This window comes from Macaca thibetana, chromosome 19, assembly GCF_024542745.1.
Source record: "Macaca thibetana thibetana isolate TM-01 chromosome 19, ASM2454274v1, whole genome shotgun sequence".
Classification (NCBI taxonomy): Eukaryota; Metazoa; Chordata; class Mammalia; order Primates; family Cercopithecidae; genus Macaca; species Macaca thibetana.
Window position 1 is genome coordinate 31,871,784 of NC_065596.1, and position 17,691 is coordinate 31,889,474.

The 17,691-nt window shown below is 47.4% G+C and overlaps 1 protein-coding gene and 1 pseudogene across 1 annotated transcript; both read right to left on the bottom strand.

Annotated features, from left to right (window-relative positions):
• Window positions 1–156: 156 nt before the first annotated feature.
• C19H19orf84 (chromosome 19 C19orf84 homolog) lies at window positions 157–5,628 on the bottom strand. Its single transcript, XM_050771648.1, has 3 exons — window positions 5,579–5,628; window positions 1,907–2,090; window positions 157–935 (listed from the first exon to the last, which is right to left on the bottom strand). The coding sequence occupies exons 2-3, from the start codon at window positions 1,939–1,941 to the stop codon at window positions 407–409; spliced, it is 564 nt and encodes a 187-aa protein (XP_050627605.1). The 5' UTR covers window positions 1,942–2,090; window positions 5,579–5,628; the 3' UTR covers window positions 157–406.
• A 302-nt stretch (window positions 5,629–5,930) lies between these two features.
• LOC126941679 (MKI67 FHA domain-interacting nucleolar phosphoprotein-like) lies at window positions 5,931–15,495 on the bottom strand (annotated as a pseudogene).
• Between the last annotated feature and the right edge of the window lie 2,196 nt (window positions 15,496–17,691).

Below are 17,691 nucleotides of genomic sequence, written 5' to 3' on the forward strand. Positions count from 1 at the left end.
GTGAATGGGTTTGGGAATAGGGGTTGACAGTGGGGAAGAGAGAGGCTGGTAGGAGTGGCTTTGGGGTTAGGGAGAGGGTAGGGGATGGGGCTCGGGGAACCTTGGGGATTGAGAATGAGGTAAGGATTGTGGTTGTGGTTGGGGATGGCATTGGGAATGGGGTTGAGGCCATCAAGGAGACAGGCCTGGGCATGAGGTTTAGGGTTTTCTTCTGGCTTGGGATTCAGGTGACTTAGGTCAGGTTCACCAAGTGGCTCACAGGAGCTACTCCTGGGACCATGGTTTTGGGGAGAGGGGAGGATGGAAGATGTCTCTTGGGGTTCTTCTGACAGGGCCGAGGTCACTCCGGGCCCCAGGAAAACCCTCCTGGGCGACTGCAATCTCAGGTGCTGGACCCTCCAGGGTCCTAGTACTCTGTCTCCCAGTCCTCAGCAGCCGGTGGTGCTTCCAGGGGTGGCTCTGGACCTCGAGCTTCCTTCTTCCCATCCTGGGCAGGCAGTGTTGGTGCTGATGGCAGTGTCATTGGTGGGGTCCTGGGGCCAGCCCCAGGGCCCCCCGCCCAACCCCTCTCTGGCTGCTCAGCTCTCCCGAGGCCTCCTCGTCGATGTGGGCCCCGGCCCCAGCCTGGCCTGTGCCTGACTTCCCAGCCCCCGCGTCCCCTGGGAGGCCTCCTGACCGCGCCAGGCTGAGTGTGGCCTGCCTGGGGGCAGCAGGAGCAAGAGGGCAAGGACTGTTGGAAGGTGTAGGCCCCCAGCAGGGCGCTGTGCAGGAGGCAGGAGAGGGTGTCCAGGCGTATGGGCACGGTGACAGAGGCCACGCTCTCTGGGAGCCCCAGGTGGGCGGGGTCTGTGGAGCTCAGGAGCCAGGGTGGTGGGGTTGGGAGAGGCGCAGGGGGCCATGGCTCAGTCCCAGATGACGGCAGGGACAGGTTGTTCCTAGAACAAAAAGACAGGTCAGTGGGGCTCAGCGTCTCCGTACTTCCTTGTTTCTCGCTGCCAGGCTGTCTCTGCACCTCTGCGGAAGGCAGCCATCTCTCCATCCTCAGTGCCCACCTGTGACTTCCTCCCCCGCTTCTCTCTCTCTTTTTGTTTCTAACCCGGGTCTCTCTAGAGAAACAGACAGCTCTGCCATGAACTGCAGCATGAGACAGAACTCAGTTCCAATTCCTGGCCGCCTCGCTTTTGGTGGTGTATCTTTGGACAAACCATTTTCCTATTCCAAACCTTAACTTGTTTATAGTCAAAGATGGCTTTGGATGGTATCAAAGGCACGAATAACAGGGCTGGGTCTGGTAAGTGCTAAAACAGTGGACGGCCACGATTTCTCCAGCCTTCTGGGGATCCCTGGAGTCTTCACATTTCTTGGTTTATTCTTGGAAATTTCTGTTCGATGAGTATCTGTTTCTAGCTCTTTTTCTTTTCTTTTCTTTTTAAGATGGAGTTTCGCTCTTGTTGCCCAGGATGGAGTGCAATGGCTGATCTTGGCTCACCGCAACCTCCGCCTCTCGGGTTCAAGCGATTCTCCTGCCTCAGCCTCCCGAATACCTGGGATTACAGGCATGCGCCACCATGCCCGGCTAATTTTGTATTTTTAGGAGAGAGAGAGTTCTCCATGTTGTTCAGGCTGGTCTCGAACTCCCGACCTCAGGTGATCCACCCGCCTCGGCCTCCCAAAATGCTGGGATTACAGGCATAAGCCACTGCACCTGGTCTCCGCCTGTTTCTAAATATCTCGCTCAACTCTCACTAAGCTCTTCTAAGATTCTATGTGATGATACCTGAGCCTTTTTTGTTTTTCCTGATTCTCTATGCAGGTCTGCTCAGCGCATCCTTTCTCTCTCGTTTTCACTGTCCCCTCCTCTCTCTGGGTTTCTGTCCCCCTCTCAGGAGGTCTTTGTTTGTCTCACCCTTCTGGCCCAGCCCCGTCCTTTGGTTGTTCCATCTCCCCTGGGGCCCTCTTAAGTATCTTCTAGTAACTTCGCCTCCGAGATCCTTCGAGGGCCGGGGAAGGTTGGGGAGGGACCCAGGCGGAGAGAGGTGGGGCTTGGCCAGGTCAGAAATGGGGCGTGGCTCGCGGAGTGATCCGGACCCCTGAAAGAAAGAGCACAGGAGGGGACCTGGATGTAGTTCCTCGAGACAGCTTACTTAAGTCCTCCAGCACCCCCTCAGCCCCTCCTCCCTCAGACCCAGGAGTCCAGATCCCCAGCCCCCTCCTCCCTCAGACCCAGGAGTCCAGATCCCCAGCTCTTCCCTAAGACCCAGGAGTGCAGATCCTCAGCCCCTCCTCCCTCAGACCCAGGAGTCCAGATCCCCAGCTCCTCCCTAAGACCCAGGAGTCCAGATCCCCAGCTCCTCCCTAAGACCCAAAAGTCCAGATCCCCAGCCCCCTCCTCCCTCAGACCCAGGAGTCCAGATCCCCAGCCGCCTCCTCCCTCAGACCCGGAAGTCTAGGGCCCCAGCCCCTCCTCTCTCAGACCCGGGAGTCCATGCTCCAGCCCCTCCTTCTTCAGACCCCGAACTCTGGGTCCCCAGACCCTTTCCTGTCTCAGATCCAGTAGTCCCGGGACCCCTGCCCCCTTCTCTCTCTCTCTCTGTCTCTCTGTTTCTCATTCTCTGTTTATTCCTGCCATATCCTCAAGACAGATTATTTAGGACTCAAGGGACATTTTAGGTAGGGAAATCTGGACATGTGGACACTCCCCAGGGCACAGGGCCTGGTAGATGGTTTGGGGGTCTTAGCCATTCTAAGCGCTGGGTTCTACTAGGGGCCATGGCTCTACCTTGCTTTGTAACTCTAGGTCCTTCTAGTCTCTATGCCCTAGTTTCTCCATCTGAGAAATGGGGCTAATACTGCCGTCCAGGTTCTTTGTGATATTACCCGTGTATTAGTAAACACAGAATCTGGACCACAATTAGGCTGAACAAATGATATTTACTCATTGTTATTGCTGGTAGTTGTGACAGTGTTTTGCTGAGAAGCAGTCGTCATTCTTACATGCGTTCATTTAAGAAATACTCAATGCCTGCTATGCTTTGGGCTCCAGGCTGCACACTGGGGACAGAATAGACATGGCCCCTACTCTCAGGAAACTTGCATGCTTGTAAGGGAGACAGATGAGACATACATAGCATATATTCTGTAAGAATAAGTACCTGAAGATGTCAAATCAGAGCAAGGGGAAATAGAAGCACTGAGGTAGGGAGATACAGTAGATAACGTGGTTAGGGGCCTGGCCTGGTGGCTCACGCCTCTAATCCCAGCATTTTGGGAGGCCGAGGTGGACGAATCACTTGAGGTCAGGAGTTTGAGACCAGCCTGGCCAAGATGGTGAAGCCCCATCTGTACTTAAAATACAAAAATTAGCTGGGCGTGGTGGCAGGCACCTGTAATCCCAGCTATTTGGGAGGCTGAAGCAGGAGAATGGCTTGAACCTGGGAGGCAGACGTTGCAGTGAGCTGAGATCATGCCACTGCACTCCAGCCTGGGCAACAGAGTGAGACCCTGTCTCAAAAATAAATAAAATAAATAAATAAAATAAAATAAAAATACAAAAATTAGCCGGGCATGGTAGGGCATGCCTGTAGTCCCAGCTACTTGGGAGGCTGAGGCAGGAGAATTACTTGAGCCCAGGAGGTGGAGGTTGCAGTGAGCTGAGATTGCACCATTGCACTCTAGTCTGGGCTACAGAGTGAAACTTCATCTCAAAAAAGAAAAAAAAATCAAGTAGATAAGATGGTTAGGAAAGGCTGCTATAGGAAGGTATTGGAAGACTGGAAGTTGAATATTCCTGGGGAGGGAACAGCTTCTGAAAGTAAAACAAACATAGTGATTCAGGGACTGGAAAAGAATCAGCTAAGAGGAGTGGCATAGGTCTTTATATTTTTAAATATATGCTTTATTTTGCAATACTTTTTGTGTGTTTTTTTTGAAACAGGTTCCCCCTCTGTCACCCAGGCTGGAGGGCAGTGGTGTGATCATGGCTCACTCCAGCCTCAACCTCCTGGGCCCAAACCATCCTCCTACCTCAGCCTCCCGAGTAGCTGGGACCACAGGCACACACCACCACACGAGGTGCCTTATTTTATAGAGACAGGATCTCAGAATGTTGTTCAGGCTGGTCTCAAACTCCTGGGTTCAAGAGATCCTCCTGCTTTGACCTCCCAAAGTGCCAGGGGATTACAGTCATGAGCTACCATGCTCGCCTGGAATACTTTTATACTTACAGAAAAGTTACAAATATAAAGTTACAAAGATAATAGAGTTCTCATCTACTCCTGACTCAAGTTCCTCTAATGTTGCCATCTTACATTGTCATGTAATGTACATGGTACATTAGTCACAACTAAGAAACTGGCAGGACTATTAGGTAAACTGCAGGCTTTATTTGGATTTTACCAGTTTTTACACTAATGTCCTTTGTTTCTGGTCCTGGATCCAATCTGGACTACCATGTTGGATTTAGTCACTCTCTCTCCTTAGTCTCCTCTAATCTGTGGCCCTCTCTAAATCTTTCCTTGTTCTTCACAACCTTGAGAGTTGGGGGAGTACTACGTTATTTTGTAAAATGAAGGTCTTTTTTTTTTTTTTTTGAGACAGGGTCTCCCTCTGTCACCTAGGCTGGAGTGCAGTGGCGCTGTCTCAACACACTGCAACCTCCACCTCCCGGGTTCCAGCGATTTTCCTGCCTCAGCCCCCTGAGTAGCTGGGATTACAGGTGCCCGCCACCACGCCCCACTAATTTTTGTACTTTTAGTAAAGATGGGGCTTCACTATGTTGGCCAGACTGGAGGTCTATTTTAATGAATAATATGAACTCATTTAATCCACATTTTAAAAAATTATTTATTTTAATAGAGAAGAGTTCTCTCTGTGTTGGCCAGGTTGGTCTTAAACTGCTAGTCTCAAGCAATCTTCCCACCTGGGCCTTCCAAAGTGCTAGGATTACAGGGTGTTTTAAAATTTTTATTTATTTATTTATTTATTTGAGACAGTCTTGTTCTGTCACCCAGGCTGGAGTGCAGTGGTGCGATCTCTGCTCACTGCAACCTCCGCCTCCCTAGATTCAAGCGATTTTCCTGCCTCAGCTTCCCGAGTAACTGCGATTACAGGCATGCGCCACCATGTCCAGCTAATTTTTGTATTTTCAGTAGAGATGGGGTTTCCCCATATTGGCCAGGCTGGTCTCGAACTCCTGGCCTCACGTGATCCTCCTGCCTCGAGTGCTGGGATTACAGGGGTAGGCCACCGTGCCTGGCCCGCAAAATTGCATTTTAAGGAGAAGTCCCAGGCACCAGGATCGCCCTATGCTGGACGATGTTACTCGTCCAGTGACTGGCCGGAATAGGATTTTTGCCAAGAGATCTGGCTTGCTTTTCTTTCCTGGAGACTGATGAGAACCAGGATCTTCAGATTTCAAGTCAGGGTCTATCCATTCGGTTACTTTAAATCCCAAAGGCAGATGGCGCGTACTGCTCACGTCTAGCGTCATGGGATTGTTCTAGCTTGTTCTTTTATTGCTTCTCCTGTTACTAAGATCGGGATCTGACGCCATTTGGAAACCTCTTCGTTTACCACGTACCTCGCCCTTTAAGGTTTTTCTGTTCCGCCCCTTGTGCCCCCATGGCGCTAGGAGACTGGAGGCGGGACCTTGTGTCGATAAGGAAATGCCGTTCAGTCAGCTTCCAAAATTGACAGGCTAGTTCTGAAAACTGACCAATCAACTTCTGCGTAAGGGGAAGCGAGACTTCCGATTTGTAGGGGAACCCAGCGGCGATGGGTTAGGGTCCCACTCACTTCTTGTTGAGCGACGCGACTCACTATTCTCGGCTCTGATTGGCCAGAGAGCTCGCGTCGCTTTTGAATCCCCACCCAGCGTACTCCGCCCGCCTCGCCTTCTCCCTCTGGATGGCAAGGGCTTATATGAGCCTTCTTCAGGCGTTTTTGCTGAGGCTTTTGTCTGCGCTTGTTCGGGGAGGTTCTGGCAGCGTCCGGGAGACCTGGCCCAGGCCTGGAGATGCGGAGCGGAGCTTGGAGGGAGAGAGGGAACTGGGTTGTTGAGGGGAGAATCCCTCTCGGCATCTCCTTGGTCCACTGGGGAGCTCCATTGCCCCATCCACCGCTTAGAACCAGACCCTTCCTTTCACTCTCCACTCCTCATCCCTCCTGGCTTTAGACCTTCGAAGTTCCAAGATTCGACCTTCGGGGTCTCCTCATTCCCTACGGGCTCACAAATTTCCTTAAATCCTCCTCCTCCCCGAACCCCCTTCCATCCCTGGAGATCGTGGGGTCCCTGCTCTTTCCCATTTATTCCATCCCATCTACTTGGGGACCCTGCCAAGGGCAAGGTGGGCGCCTCTCAATGCCTCTCCTACCCTCATGTCCTCCCTCCTCTTTTAGGTCCAGGAGGTCATCTTTGCCTCCCTTCCCTAAAATCTCCCCACATTTAGAGGCCCTCACCCAGCTTCTCCCCTCTCAGCCCTGTCGAGGTGTCAAGGTTCGGGGGTCACCTTTGTTATTGTTGGGGTTCGGGGGTCACCTTTGTTGTTGTTTTTTTTTTGTTTTTTTGAGACTGAGTCTCGCTCTGTCGCCCAGGCTGGAGTGCAGTGGCGGGATCTCGGCTCACTGCAACCTCTGTGTCACCCGCGTCCGTGTGAAGAGTCCATCAGCAGGCTTTGTGGGAGCAACAAGGCTGTTTATTTCACCTGGGTGCAGGCGGGCTGAGTCCGAAAAAGGAGTCAGCAAAAGGTGGTGGGATTATCATTAGTTCTTATATGTTTTGGGATAGGCGGTGGAGTTAGGAGCAATGTTTTGCGGGCAGCGGGTGGATCTCACAAAGTATATACTCAAGGGTGGGAGAGATTACAAAGAACCTTCTTAAGGGTTGGGGAGATTACAAAGTACATTGATCAGTTAGGGTGGGGCAGAAACAAATCACAACAGTGGAATGTCATCAGTTAAGGCTATTTTCACTTCTTTTGTGGATCGACAGTTACTTCAGGCCATCTGGATGTATACGTGCAGGTCACAGGGGCTGTGATGGCTTAGCTTGGGCTCAGAGGCCTGACACTCCACCTCCCGAGTTCAAGCAATACTCCTACCTCAGCCTCCTGAGTAGTTGGGATTACAGGTGCCTGCCACCAGGACCAGCTAATGTTTGTATTTTTGGTAGAGACGAGGTTTCACCATGTTGGCCAGGCTGGTCTCAAACTCCTGACCGCAAGTGGTCCACCCACCTCAGCCTCCCAAAGTGTGGGGATTACAAGCGTGAACCACCACGCCTGGCCTAAGCCCTAGTTCTTCATTGCCACAATTAGAGGACGTACAGGAAGTGTTGAGATCATGGGTGTGGAGTCCAACTGACATGCTTGACTGGTGTCACATACTGGCTCTGCCCCTGAAAAGCTGAGTCACCTTGGGTAATTTGCTTAGCCTCTCTGAGCTTCAGTTTCACTCGGGAGCTGAGCAAGAACACTTGTCTCAGAGTTGCTATGACATTCAAACATGGTGGTGTATGTAAAGGGCTCAGCATGGAGCTTGTTCTCCTTGAGCCCCATGGCACGTGGGCATCTGTGCTATTTTTTTTTTTTTTTTGTAGAAAAAAGTTTATTTGCTGGTTTTTGTTTGAACCTTGAAATACAATTCCTCACTGATGATGCTAGTATAAAATGGTGGTTATGAATCCATGCTAGCCCAACAAAAACTAATTTAACATTATTGGTAAAAATGAGTCATTTTTGAATCTCTATTAAAATTTGAACTAACACATAAGCAAATCTATGCTAAAACTGGAACTGCTGGTCTGGGTGCGGTGGCTCACGCCTGTAATCCCAGCACTTGGGGAGTCCGAGGCGGGTGGATCACGAGGTCAGGAGTTTGAGACCAGCCTCACCAACATGTTGAAACCCTGTCTCTACTAAAAATACAAAAACTAACCAGGCATGGTGGTGCACGCGCCTGTAATCCCAGCTACTGGGGAGGCTGAGGCAGGATAATCACTTGAACCCAGGAGGCGGAGGTTGCAGTGAGTCGAGATCGTGCCTTTGCACTCCAGCCTGGGCAACAGAGCAAGACTCTGTCTCAAAACAAAACAAAACGAAAAACTGGAACTGCCTTCTCACACTACATATAATTTACTTTCCAGCTTCAACCATCTGATGTTGAAATCTAAAGCACCCTCTTGAGTTAAATGTCCCTGACAAACCATGTAGATGGACAAACCAGATTGGTGGTCTTTATCTGCTGGTGATAGAAAAAGGCTGCAGAGGCCGGGCGCGGTGGCTCACGCCTGTAATCCCAGCACTTTGGGAGGCCGAGGCAGGTGGATCACGAGGTCAGGAGATGGAGATCATCCTGGCTAACACGGTGAAACCCCGTCTCTACGAAAAATGTAAAAAAATTAGCCAGGCGTAGTGGTGGGCGCCTGTAGTCCCAGCTACTTGGGAGGCTGAGGCAGGAAAATGGCGTGAACCCGGGAGGCGGAGCTTGCAGTGAGCTGAGATCGCGCCACTGCACTCCAGCCTGGGTGACAGAGCAAGACTCTGTCTCAAAAAAAAAAAAAAAAAAGAAAAAAGAAAAAGGCTGCAGTTTAGTACTTAAACCTGCAGTTAGTCGTCAACTTTCTATCCAGGTAGAGTAACTAAGGAGAGCTATGAAATATCAAAAGAAAACTAGAGGCTAGGACAAAGAGGCAATGTCAGCCAAGCCAGTGCAAGCTGGTATGCACCCCTGTATTTCAGCCAAGGGCAGGCAATCCAGAATTACAGATTTCTCCTTAACTTGACAAAACAGTGTATTTTACCTCTGAAAATCTTGTCAAGGGTTGCATTTCATTGTACCTGGTAAAACACAAAGTCCACTCTCATGAAAATATTATATTTTTCAGAAGAAATATTATATGTAATACATTGAAAATCACGGATTGCTTTTTCTTCATCTTTTTTTTCCGTGAATGTGTAGGTGTTTGAGTCTCTTGTGTTTCTTATTTTACATAGGATATGGGCTGTTTGAAAACAATTTCATTATCTTCATCATCGTCATTCATTTCAGCCACTTCAGATTTTTGTCTCTCCAGAAATATTGGTGTACAAACTGGTGTGAGGCCCTGGATATCCACAGTCTTCTCAGGAGTGTCAAGAGTGCCTAAAACCTTTTTCTTCTTCTTATATAAACCCTGGCCTTTTGTAGATGTCTGACAATTAGTTTTTGAAATACTTTCTGTTTTCTGGAAAATCGAAGGAAAATCATAATTCCTTTTTTAGCTAATTCCTTTTTTTTTGAGATTGAATCTTGCTCTGTCACCCAGGCTGGAGTGCAGTGGCCCAATCTTGGCTCACTGCAACCTCTGCCTCCAGGTTCAAGCAACTATCCTACCTCAGTCTTCCAAGTAGCTGGGATTACAGGTGCCTGCCACCATGCCTGGCTAATTTTTGTATTTTTAGTAGAGACAGTGTTTCACCATGTTGGCCATGCTGGTCTCGAACTCCTGACTGTTGGGGTGATCAAACCCAACACTAGGCTGTGGGGGCTATGAAGTCCAGTGGAGTCAAAGGAATGAGAAAAGATAAGAGTGCATAAGGTGGGTCCAGGGGGCCAACGCTAGTGTGGAGGCTGCGAAGGCTCCGAGCTCTGGAAGCCTGCACTATTTATTGGTGATCAAACAAAGAAGCAGGTGGTGAGGATGTAGGGGTTGAAAGAAAGCAGTGCATCAAGCACATGACTTACAGCTGTGATGATTTACCATTGTCTTTGAAGCATATGGAACATATTCTGCTACTTAAGATAATGGGAAACATGTTCTTCTAGCTTAAGATACAATCGATCTATGAGCCTGGGAATGCTAGAAGCAAGGAGCCAGCAAGTCTAGACAAATTCCAGAGGCCAGGAGGGGTTTCATGCCCTGAGCCCTGGATTCCATCCAAGCCATGAGGGGTTTTATGCCTTGGGCTTAGATTATGGTGCAGCAGGGTAGCCTTCCACCCTTTAGCACAGAGCTTGGTGTTCCAAAGGCCATGAGTGGTTTTAGACCCTGGACTGTGGACATGTTCCAAGACTCTTTTTATATTATGTCAGACTAGCAAACCCTGCCTCAACTTTTTTCCCAACACTCAGCTTTTCCCCAACATGCCCGCCTTTTCTTTTTTGTAAAACCGCCACAGCTATCATTGCTTGTTCTTGATGGCGGCTTTCTCTCCAGAGGTGGCTTCTACATCTGCAGAGTAAAGGAGACAGCACAAGCACCTAATTATTAGAACAGAATTTGCAAATGTAGAGCTTTCAATGGCCTTAATCCATTTGAGAGGATTGATTGCAGACAACCCATCCACTGTCTTGTTCAAAATATCAGTTCCAAGGAGCAGGGCTAAGTGAGCCTGAGAGGCTTCAAAAACCTGCTCTTTTAGTTTTATAATATTGGGGGTAAGATTTTCCTCTCTACCCTCTAGATGGCGTTTAACTTTTTCCCATGGATGTTCTGTCTCATTGTAACTATGAGGAGTAATACAAAAGTCAGATGTATTCCAGTCACATTGCATTTGAATTCTACTTTCTAAACTCATAATATGATCTCCCATCCAAATCACTGTCTGACGGAGATCATTAATTTGGTTAACTATTTTTTTATCTATTTGAGCTTGGGAGTTCCATAATTTTGTGGAATTCTTTTGCCACTTATTGACAAATTCAGCAGTTTGCACAGATGAATGTAAAGCCACACTAGCTACTGTAGCGGTAGTAGTAACAGCAATGAGGCCAGTTATAGCAAATATAAGAGCAACTATAAATCTTTGGGATAAGAGTTTTTTAAGGATCTTAGTTACAATATGAATGGAGGATGATGCCTCCCATGTTCTATTTAGAGATATAGGGATCCAAACTCCTTCTCTGGCTTTAATTATCAGGATAGTCTGATTTTTATTAAAAGTTGGTAACATTTCCTATTGCTAGCATAAAAGGTGGCTGAACACAACTTTGAATCCAAAGGGTCCTGTTGGAAAGAAAAGAGAGAGCATATTTATTTTTACCTCCCTCCCCTCTATACCTTTTATATTTACCCTCCCAACTTTTGATTGAACTTTGAGCCATAACTAATTTCCATAATTCAGAATGTTCCTGTCCTATGGCAGGAGATATCATTTTTGGGCTACGGGCAACAATGCCAGCAGGACTCCACATGATAGGGGCATTAGCTTCCGTGCGAACATACTTTGTATGATTCCTTTGCCAGCAATTCCACTGGTTTACTACATTTGTTCTACAGGAAGGCTTTCCGGTGCAATTTTCCTTAAAGATCCCGTTAGGGGACTAATCAATGATGATTCCACAGGAGTTACTTTGAAGCACCTCAGTCTTACTATACAATCTTCCCAAGTTCGAGCATCCACACCTTCAAATGTAACTTTGTTTTGCTCCCATTCGAGCTTATTCGGATGGAACTTCAGAGTTTTAGGACTGGAATAGTTGTATTTTAAACTATGCCCCCAAATCATATGCAAAGCAGCCTGTGATTTATTTTTTCCGGGGACTACTGCCAACCAGGCTTGTGTGTCAATCTGTAAGCATCCAACAACAGGTCCCAGGCATATGGGGGATATTTATATCTTATAAATATATTCATTTTTTTCATCCCTTCCTCATTAGGATGCATTGGCCCGTATTCAAAATGGAGTCACTCTGGTTTGAATGCTTCTTACGTATTTCCCCTTTCCCATTTACAGGAGGATCCTTAATCCTAAGGGTTGCAGAAGGATGAAGGTCCGTCTTCCGCAACTTCTTCATGCTGAATAGGGGCGACGATATTCCTGCCTAACTATTAAGGTGTCTTGTATTCAGGTAGAGAGGAGCTCAGTCAGAAAGCATTGGTCCGTTAAGCATCTGTTGTACCTCTGAATCCCAGCAAAAGGTAAAACCCTGGTGCTCCAGCAGTTTCTCAGCTTCCTGTGTGGTTTTCTTGATCTGTCCCCGTGTTATGGGGGTTGATGTCAGCCTGACTCCGGTTGGTCCTCGTTCCATCTTCACATTCAGATTTAAACTGGCTCATGGCTCATACTGGGGGAACCAGGTCCTTGGCTGGGATCCATTGGTCCCTCCAGTCTCCCATTCCATGGTCGTACACATCTTGAGGGCATCCACACATTTGTTTGTCTCCTGCAAAAAACACAAGCATACCCTCAAACCCACGTTAGTAAATCTAGCGAAACAGACGCAAAAACTTTTGTGGCTATAGCTGGGAGGCATGCCATTGCTGAAGCATTTGTTCTACAAGCTGTAACTCAGCTTCTGCCTCTTTGGTTAATTATCATGGTGTAAAACTTTCCACTGATAATGAGAAACAGGCCCCTTCTAACGGAAGGCATAGAAAAATCAAATCGAGGCTTATCCTTCTCGTGCAACAGTAGAGCAAGAAGGCAATCCTCAAGCCTTCAATTTGCATTGTACAAGTGGGTCCACTAGATGCTGTGGCTCTTGATAGGTCTTCGGCTGTTTGATGGGCACCACACAGGTACCTGATTGTCACCTGGAGAGACACAAGCAAATCCTCTTCCCCATATAATTATCTTTCCTTTTCCCCGGCTCTTTGTATGTGCATCCCTCCACCATATATCTTGCCCAGCCTTTTTATTTTCCTTTTCTACGTTCCTTTTTTGTGTATTCAGATTGCCCATAATTAAAGCCAGAGCCTGAGAAATGGGGCCTTTCTACTTTCAATCCAGCCATAGCGTGAGCTGAAAGAGTAGCCCTATGCAAGTTACCTCCAATACCGTCACAAGCCCCAATATAGTCAGCCAAATGAGCCTTCCGTCTCATAGGTCTGATAGCAGTTTGACATTCTGCATCAGCATTATCATATGCAGGAAGCTGTGTTACAACATCCTGAGGTGTTTTATCAGTTATGGCTTTATACACAGCCTCTTGGAGCCGAGTAATAAAAACAATATATGGTTCTTTAGGTCCTTGTTGGACAGATCTGAAAGAAGGATGTTTTTCCCCTGTAATATTTATCCTTTCCCATGCCTGTAAGTGCACAGATTGCAGTTGAACAATGGCAACATCCTCCATTACTGCTTGATTTTCTAATCTACCCCAATTAGGGCCAACTCTCATTAACTGTTCAAAGGAAACAGGCACAGGTGGCTGCATTTGTGTGTTTTCCCTTGCCTGAGTTTGCGCTTCATCAGCCCACCAGGTTTTAAACTGTAAATACTGAGACGGAGTGAGAACAGATTTTGTTGAAGTATCCCAATTATATGGTATTAACCTATTATCAGGAGCCACATTTTGTAACAAAGTTTGCACAAAAGGAAAGTTCAGACCATATTGACTAATGGCTTACTTAAATTCCTTCAGTAACTTAAAAGGAAAAGTGACCCAATTAGTTATATTCTGTCCTCCTTGCTGTATTATAGTAACTGGAAATTGCCATGCTTCAAGGTCTCCCTCAGCTCTAGCTTTTTTTCTTTTCTTTTTTTTGACAGAGTCTCGCTCTGTCACCCAGGCTGGAGTGCAGTGGTGCAATCCTGGCTCACTGCAACCTCCACCTCCCAGGTTCAAGCAATTCTCCTGCCTCAGCCTCCCAAGTAGCTGGACTACAGGTGCACACCACCATGCCCGGCTAATTTTTTTGTATTTTTAGTAGAGACGGGGTTTCACCATGTTAGCCAGGATGGTCTTGATCTCCTGAGCTCGTGGTCTGCCTGCCTTGGCTTCCCAAAGTGCTGTGATTACAGGCGTGAGCCACTGCACCCTGCTTGCTCTAGCTTTTTGAATAGAATTTTGTATAGCACCAGCAATTGCTCCAGGTTTTAACATTGCAAGTACAGGAGCAGTAAGTTTTACAGCTAATTCACTTTCTCACCCAAAAGGGGAAAGGGAGGAGGTGGCCATTCACTTAATTCAGCAGGTGGAGCCAACAGGCTAGTAAAATATACCTTTTTCAGTTTCGCCTTCTTTAACCTCTTCTCGTTTTTGCTCCTTGCATTCAGAATCTGAAGTTAGTTTTTTACACTCGTTCTCCTCTTCCTCATCTGAATCTGCCTCATCATCTGTTTGAAATGGCTCAAGAGCTGCCTTTATTAGCGCCCACATTGACCAAACGGAAACTGGAATTTTTGCTCCCTCTTTATACGCCTTTTTAAAATCTCTGCGAATTCTCTCCCATTCATCCAACTCCATAGTCCCTTGTTCTGGAAACCATGGGCAAAACTACTTTACTGTACTAAAGAGTGATAACAAATTTTTGAGTACTAACTTTCACTGCCCCTCTTCGTAGTAAATGCTTTAAGAAATTCAAATAAGTAGAATACTTGCTTTCACTTTGTCTGATTGTTACCCTGGTTCTTCCGCGTGCTCAGCTTTCCCACCGAGCTTCTTTCAGTCGTCCTCGGTGTCCTCTGATAATACCTCCTCCACTTTCACATGCTCTAGCGTTCCGTCACTGGGGTTTTCGTTGCCCCACGTTGGGTGCCAGGAATGTTGGGGTGATCAGACCCAGCGCCAGGCCATGGGGGCTACAAAGTCCAGCAGAGTCAAAGGAATGAGAAAAGACAAGTTAAGAGTGCATAAGGTGGGTCCAGGGGGCCAATGCTAGTGTGGAGGCTGCAAAGGCCCCGAGCTCTGGAAGCCAGCACTGTTTATTGATGATCAAACAAAGAAGCAGGTGGTGAGGATGTGGGGGTTGAAAGAAAGTGGTGCATCAAGCACATGATTTACAGCTGTGATGGTTTAACATTTTCTTTGAAGCATATGGAACATGTTCTGCTACTTAAGATAATGGGAAACATGTTCTTCTAGTTTAAGATACAATTGATCTATGAGCCTAGGAATGCTAGAAGCAAGGAGCCAGCAAGTCTAGACACGTTCCAGAGGCCACGAGGGGTTTTATGCCCTGAGCCCTGGATTCCATCCAAGCCACAAGGGGTTTTATGCCCTGGGCTTAGATTATGGTGCAGCAGGGCAGCCTTCCACCCTTTAGCGCAGAGCTTGGTGTTCCAAAGGTCACGAGGGGTTTTAGACCCTGGATCCCGGACATGTTCCAAGACTCTTTTACATTATGTCAGACATGCAAGCCCTGCCTCAGCTTTTTTCCCAACACTCAGCTTTTCCCCAACACCTGACCTCAGGTGATCCACCTGCCTCAGCCTCCCAAAATGCTGGGATTAAGGCATGAGCCACCATGCCCAGCCAGCTAATTTCTTCCTGAATAATTTTTCTTTCTTTTTAAATCACTCCTCCATCTGTAGCTTTTGTGTTAGTGTCCGATTCTGATTATACCATTTCACTGATGGATTTGATGGCTGCTTAAATGGAATATTCCAGTCTTTAAAGAGTTCTTTATGTACTTTTTCAGGTGACATAAAATGACACTCCATGAGTCTTTCACCAAACAGGTAGTTGTTCATTGTTTCAGCAACTATCTTGGCAACACCCTCAGACTCAAACTCCACAAATGCACATAGCCTTTATTATTTCCAGTTGTTTTAATTCTGGACAGTCTGAACCGTGTCACAGTGCCAAACTGGGAGACATATGAAAAGATCTGGGTTTCGTTAAGTAGGTTAGGTAGGTGGCACATGTAGACTACTCCAGGAGTAAGTTGTTCTTGTTTTTTTTTTTGCTGGATTATGCACTTGCAAACCTGCACCACCTCCTTTTGAAACTGGACATCTTCCTATGGGTTAAGCAACGAGATCCCAGCCGGACCAGACAAAGCTGCCGTGCCAAAAGCAGCTGACATTAACTCCACGCAGTGCTCCCAGAAATGTCAGGCTCCCAGCTCCCCTGAGGCAGAAAATGGGCATCTATGCTTTTAACATACATATGTGTACACAGTCCAAGTGATGAAATATCAGGATCAGTGGCAGCTGGGAGGGTGGAGGAGGCAGCACCACCTGATATTTGGGAGGGAGAATGGCTAGGAGTTGCCAATACGTAGAGTGAGGGTCAAGTCAGGGTTGTTTCTCAGATTTTGAGTTTGGGCAATGGTAGCATGATAAGCTAAGATCAAGCATACAAGGGGAAGAAGGGCTTTCAGGCTGGGAGCATTTAGGAGAGCATGGGAGGATAATGCATGTGTTTTGGACATGTTGAGGTGCTTGCAGGGTGTCCACATACAGATGTCTGGGAACAATAGATGTAGGCTGGGTGTGGTGGCTCACTCCTGTCATCCTAGTCTCCTGGATAGCTGAGGCAGGAGGCCTGCTTGAGGCCAGGAATTTGGGATCAGCATAGGCAACAAAGCAAGACCCCATATCTACCAAAAAAATTTAAGGTCGGGCACGGTGGCTCATGCCTGTAGTCCCACCACTTTGGGAGGCTGAGGTGGATGGATCACGAGGTCAGGAGTTAGAGACCACCCTGGCCAACATGGTGAAACCCTGTCTCTGCTAAGAAAAAATACAAAAATTAGGCGTGGTGGTGCATGCCTGTAATCCCAGCTACTTGGGAGGCTGAGGCAGGAGAATCTCTTGAACCTGGGAGGCGGAGGTTGCAGTGAGCTGAGATTATGCCAGTACACTCCAGCCTGGAAAACAGAGTGAGATTCCATCTTAAAAAAAAAGAAAAGAAAAAATCAAGACAAAATAAAATGTGGTGCTCTCTAGAGCTGGAGGCTGTTGATAAAGGTGGGGGAATTACCACTTGGGAGAGTTCATCTCTGCCTGTTCCAAAATCCATTGTGAGCATTGCCAGTGCTTTCATGAAGAGGTCTAGTGAGAGTGGGGCAGGAGTGGTGCCATCTTCATGTTACAGGCTGTCGTAGTTCGTTTGTGTGGCTATAACAGACTACCACAAACTGGGTAATATTTAAATAATAAAAAAAGTATTTCTCATGGTTCTGGAGGCTGAAGTCCAAGATCAAGGCACCAGCAGGTTCAGTATCTGGTGAAGGCCTGATCTCTGCTTCCAAGGTGTGCCTCTGTTATGGAAGGTGGGAGGGCAATAAAGGACCAACACTGCGTGAAGCCTCTTTTATAGTCTTTAATCCCATTCATGAGGAAGGAGTCCTCATGACAAAATCACCTCCTAAAGGCCCTGTCTCTTCATATTATTGCATTGGGGATTAAGTTGCAACATGAATTTTGGAGGGACACAAGCATTCAAACCATGGCAGAAACTCTTTGCAAGCCATTTTGCTGCTAAAATTTAAGGGTGGGGGTATGACTTATTTAATAAAGATGACATTTTCTGTATAAATGACACCAAAGTCCTCCTCATTAGCAGGTGTTGAATAGGACATTTTGTTTCCTTCCTTCCTTCCTTCCTTCCTTCCTTCCTTCCTTCCTTCCTTCCTTTCTTTTTTCTCTTTCTTTTCTTTTCTTTTCTTTTTTCTTTTTCTTTTTTTTTTTGAGATGGAGTCTCACTCTGTTGTCCAGGTGGTATGATCTTGGCTCACTGCAACACCCACCTCCCAGGTTCAAGCAATTCTCCTGCCTCAGCCTCCCAAGTAGCTGGGATTACAGGCACCTGTCACCACACCCAGCTAATTTTTGTAATTTTAATACAGGGGGGGTTTTGCCATGTAGCCAGGCTGGTCTCAAACTCCTGACCTCAAGCGATCCACCCACCTTGGCCTCCCAAAGTCCTGGGATTACAGGCGTGAGCCACTGTGCCCTGCCCTGCCCTGAATAGGACTTTTTCTGTTGCCTCTTAAATGGTTTAAAGAGGGCAGCCAATAATGCAGTCAGAAAGCTTCTCTCTGCC

Coding starts and splice junctions, on each gene's coding strand:
- C19H19orf84 (XM_050771648.1), bottom strand. CDS start 1,941: ATGGAACAACCAAAGGACGGGGCTGGGCCAGAAGG. Junction 936..1,906: donor GACGGGGCTGGGCCAGAAGG/GTGAGACAAACA, acceptor TTTTTGTTCTAG/GAACAACCTGTCCCTGCCGT.